At 37.5% G+C, this 4,528-nt stretch overlaps 1 protein-coding gene across 2 annotated transcripts in view; it reads right to left on the reverse strand.

Moving 5' to 3' along the window:
- Window positions 1-279: 279 nt before the first annotated feature.
- Window positions 280-4,528, reverse strand: part of nt5c2b (5'-nucleotidase, cytosolic IIb) — a 28,327-nt gene continuing 24,078 nt past the window's right edge. For both annotated transcript variants that reach the window (XM_008282849.1, XM_008282850.1), the window contains exon 18: window positions 280-4,377. In XM_008282849.1, coding sequence (XP_008281071.1) covers window positions 4,120-4,377 — 258 coding nt within the window. In that variant the 3' untranslated portion in view covers window positions 280-4,119. The remainder of the gene's footprint in view (window positions 4,378-4,528) is intronic.

A 4,528-nucleotide genomic window follows, 5' to 3' on the forward strand; every position in this document is an offset into this window, starting at 1 on the left:
ACAAACTGCACCCAATGTCCTGAAATAAATGCCATAAAATCAGGTGTTAACTCAGGCCTGTCAACAGGAAGGGGCTTCAAAATTAGTTTAGTATTATTATTAATGTTATTATTAATAACAACAATAATGATAATAATAATAATGCTTGTGTCTCATCATGGAATCTATTATTTGAGTTTATATTGGGTGTTTTTAGTGCTTCATCCATTAGTAATTTTAAATAAACAACTACCTGCCTCCAGGGTCCTTCAGTCCAATACGAAAAAAAGAACAACAATGTATTACAAACTATCTTTATTCTACATTCTTATGTAATTTACCTCAATGTACACTCTGAAGGATAATTTCTGGAAACAAACAAACAAAACACTGTTCAGAAGAACATGAATTGATATGCATAAAAACAAGAGATTATTATAGTTTAGAAAATAAAAGGTGGCTGACTTGGCGCCCATTAATGCGGATGCATTCTGGGCATTGCAACGATGGATAAGAATCATCTCAAGCACTGTAACCTGATCCCCAGGCTTTAGTTAGTTCAAAGTCGGAGTGACAGACTCCTGTGGTGCTGTATAAAAATTAACAAAAAATTACTTGGAAAAAGAAAAAAGAAAAAAAAAAAGGATAAGAAAAGGAAATGGAAAGGTCTATTTACAGTTCTGTAAACCAAGACCATTTAAAAACAGTAGCTTAGAAAAATAATAAACCCATGGTGTTGATCACAAGTAACATATTAGTTATGGTACTTAACATGCTATTCACATTTCCCTTCATTTTAAGATATCTAGATTTTTTTTAATACAGGTTTGCAGTTTTTTTTTCTTTTTCTCTGTGTGTAAACTACACTGACAAATGTCAAAACAAAGCTTTTCCTAAAAATGATGCAGTCCACATAGAAGTAAAACCGATGCTACCATAACCATGGCGGTAGAATGGATAATTATTTTCACATGCATATGCAAATTATGCAGAAAGTCAACAATTACCCAGTAGCAATGCAGCTGCCTCATGTAGCATAACCAGTTATTCTACATCCAAGAAACAAAAGTCAGAATAGAGGATACAAATATTGGTAAAAAAAAAAAAAAAGAACAAAAAGAAAAAGGAAAAAAAAAAGACATGACAAACAGCTGATATATGTTTCCTATTATCAGACAAGGTTTCAGCCACATAAAGCTGCATTTGAACTCATCCACCTCTCTCCACTCCACATCAAACCAAACCATAAGTGATGCAAAAGGAGACGACATGTTTCTTCCCTTTTCTGGCCTAAATCAACAGGCCGATCCAACACTTACAAGACGTACAACACGTCGAGACTTAACACGTGAGGAGGGTTAATGCACAAGACACAGTGGATGTTGAAAATAGGGGGGGAAAAAACAAGTAACTGAAATTCAAGCAGCTTTTCTTGATCTGAACACTGACACTAGAGATATCTGTGTTAAAGACTGAACACTTATTTTCTCCATCAGCTTCTCAGTCAGTGATGGAGTCTGACATGAACACGCTGCTTCCTCTGTGATTTAAGGTGAGCTTTTGTTTTTCTATAGACTCTTCCTCCTGGTTTAAGGTGGGAGGGGTTCACCTGGGTAAGTGACGTCACATATTTCTTGCACTGATCACATTTTAGTGACATAGAAATCATAATCTTATGCCTGTCAGTAAAGACACTTATTTTTACACACAAACTGAAAATTTGCAGAGAAAATGTGAACAGAAATGTACTCGTCCAAATTGTTGAGATTTAAAGACTTAATACCTTTTTATGTTTGTTTAACTATGATGCTTTTTTTTTTCAATTGATGAATATGAAATGTTTTTAAAGAAAAACTTAACATTAAAATTAAACTTACTTGAATTTTCTTGCAAAGCTTAAAGCAAATCCAGAGCCAAGAGCTTAAAGTGGCAACAGAAAAGTCTAGCAACTACAGAAAACACTAAAACGGGGGAAATCACTTAGGAAAGAGGAGAGAAGTAAGAAACTTACGGTTTGTTTTTCTAGCATTGCCAACCTGACTACAGTCCAAAGCACAAAACAAACGGAAGAGTTCCTATTTGAAATCGAAACCCTGATCTCAGATATAAACTGAATAAAAGACATAGTTGTATTATTAAGTATGCAGTTCATTTAACTTACTGATTTTGAATTTGAATACTGAGTTTTGAACTGTTTGAAGTCACAGAGCTCTCTGAGTTGCCAGACATGAGCAACACAGTCAAAGCATATAGGGTAACATGATGAGAAAGTAGTATCTCCCTCTTGTACACATACAGCATGCAACAGTATGTGCTTTGTAAAGGAATGTGCAGTACACGCTGGAAGGAAAAAAGGAAGAAAGTATTTGATTTGAATCGCAGCCTGGATCAGCCCTAGCCTGAATAACCAATCCCCTGAACTCTCCCAACCCTAACCACCAATCCCAGCAGAGCATTTCTCCAGCTGATATAATTTGGCATTGAGCCTTCACTGTCCTGGGAGACTTCAAATTCGGCGGCAGGCAGAATCACACAGTGGGGGAACCAGTATAAAAATTATTCTACAACCATTACATTGTGTAGTCAACATTGAAGTTAAAGCAAAAACCACTTGTCTATAGCCACTTTAAACTCTGAGCTCTTCATCCAGTTCTTAACTTGCAACAAAGCTAGAACCCAAACCACAATAATGATGGCAACTTCACAGTGTCAAAAGGCCCAACAGATGATATACTTCACTCTCTGTCAGCATGTTTCCCCTTATAAACAAAAAACACCTTAAAACCAAGAAACAGATTAAAAAAAAAAAAAAAAGCTGAAGGCAGCTGAACCATCTGTGCTGAGTTTTATATTGAAAAGCCTAGTTTCTTAGCATACTTATTACACACTTGACAAAAATCAGTTCACGCGCCTCTAAGTTGCTAGAAACGGACAAAACGGTCTTGTACTATACACCCCTCTTGCCCACCCACCATCACCACTACTGAAACAGCCAAATGCAATACTTAGTTTCATCTTCCAAATCTTACCAAGCTGAAAAAAATACTGCATGTCAGCTTGCTAATGGTGTTAAACTCATTGCATGGCAAAAAAAAAAAACAAAAAAATAAAAACCCATTCACCTTACAGCTATTTACAGAAACACTACTGTATGTCAGGGTTGTCATAGAGACTAAAGATAAAACACAGATACAGTACTCTGTCCTCATTGTTGCTTGGTAACAAAATATCAGTTCAACAGCCGCAGTCGTGTACCACAACATGTGCTCCCAACCAAACTTCAAACAAAAAGAAAAAAGGAAAAAATGCACCTGGTTATCAATCGGTTTAACACCAGCTTGTGCTTCAGTGCTCCTGTGCATCAGTTTAGTACAACGGATCTTCACTGTCACTCAGGATGCTACAGTTTGAGTGAGTCTACTTTGGCAGCTACACACACATGCACGCACACACACAGAAACACACAACCTTACATACAAGCTACAACTCTATAATGGCACGAGACAAATGAAAAAACGGATGTTGTTCCCATGTTGGTTTGATGCATCTTTTTTTTTTTTTTTTTTACGGCAACTAAACTGTAAAGTGTTTTGATTATAATGTGCATACGTTGTCAGAATTACAGTATAATGACCACATATGATGGATTAAAGAGCAAATGTGATTACACCCCTTGAATCCACCAGCAGGTCTTAAACGCCAGCTTATAAAAAAGATAACGAAAAATAGTGTGTGATATTTGCTAGGCTGTGCTTTCTGTCTGTCTGGTGGAAAAAATAAAACTGACATCAAATCAATTAAAAAGAAAACATTTTTTTTGTTTTGTTTTGTTTGTTAAAATGAAACTTGTAAAAGTTTAGTATTGAGGACCGAACATGCATACAGTCTTCTGACAGTCATGTGATCTCTTCTGCTACTGGTCCTGTATACTTTGCTCAGAGCTCTCCAGTGTGTGTGTGTCTGTGTACATACAGTATATTTATACAGTATACATATATATATATATATATATGTACCCACATGCACAGACTGGAGATGTTGGAGATGCTCTGCCTCACTTTGATAGAAATCACAACCTGACTCTACTGGGAAACATAAGAAGGCAGGAACAGGAACATGGCTGTCCTCTTCAGGTCCAATTTATTCCTCCTCCTCCTCCTCTTCTTCTTCTTCTTCCTCCTCCTCCTCATCATCATCCTCATCGTGGCAGTGAGTGATCTCCTGTGGAGTCTGAGGGAATAAGTTGGGAGGTTTGATCTCGCTGAAGGAGCGGGTCAGCTGGTTGCGTTTGCACTCCAGGTCCTTGCAGTCACTGCAGTGTGTGCGGTTGCGCGTGGCCAGCGGCGACTCTGTGTCGATGTCCACGTGGGCGTGTTCGACTGTTGACTCGTGGGGCATCTGTGGGAGAGGAAGGAAAACTTTTTTTTAGAAATCAAGTCGCAACTTCTTAAACCTACATATACTGTGCATTTGTGATTTATCATGTCAGACTGGACTACTGCAGTGCACTTTATTCTGGTATCAGTAAGTGAAACATACAAAGACAGCA

Source organism: Stegastes partitus, unplaced genomic scaffold, assembly GCF_000690725.1.
Source record: "Stegastes partitus isolate 25-593 unplaced genomic scaffold, Stegastes_partitus-1.0.2 Scaffold288, whole genome shotgun sequence".
NCBI classification, from domain to species: domain Eukaryota; kingdom Metazoa; phylum Chordata; class Actinopteri; family Pomacentridae; genus Stegastes; species Stegastes partitus.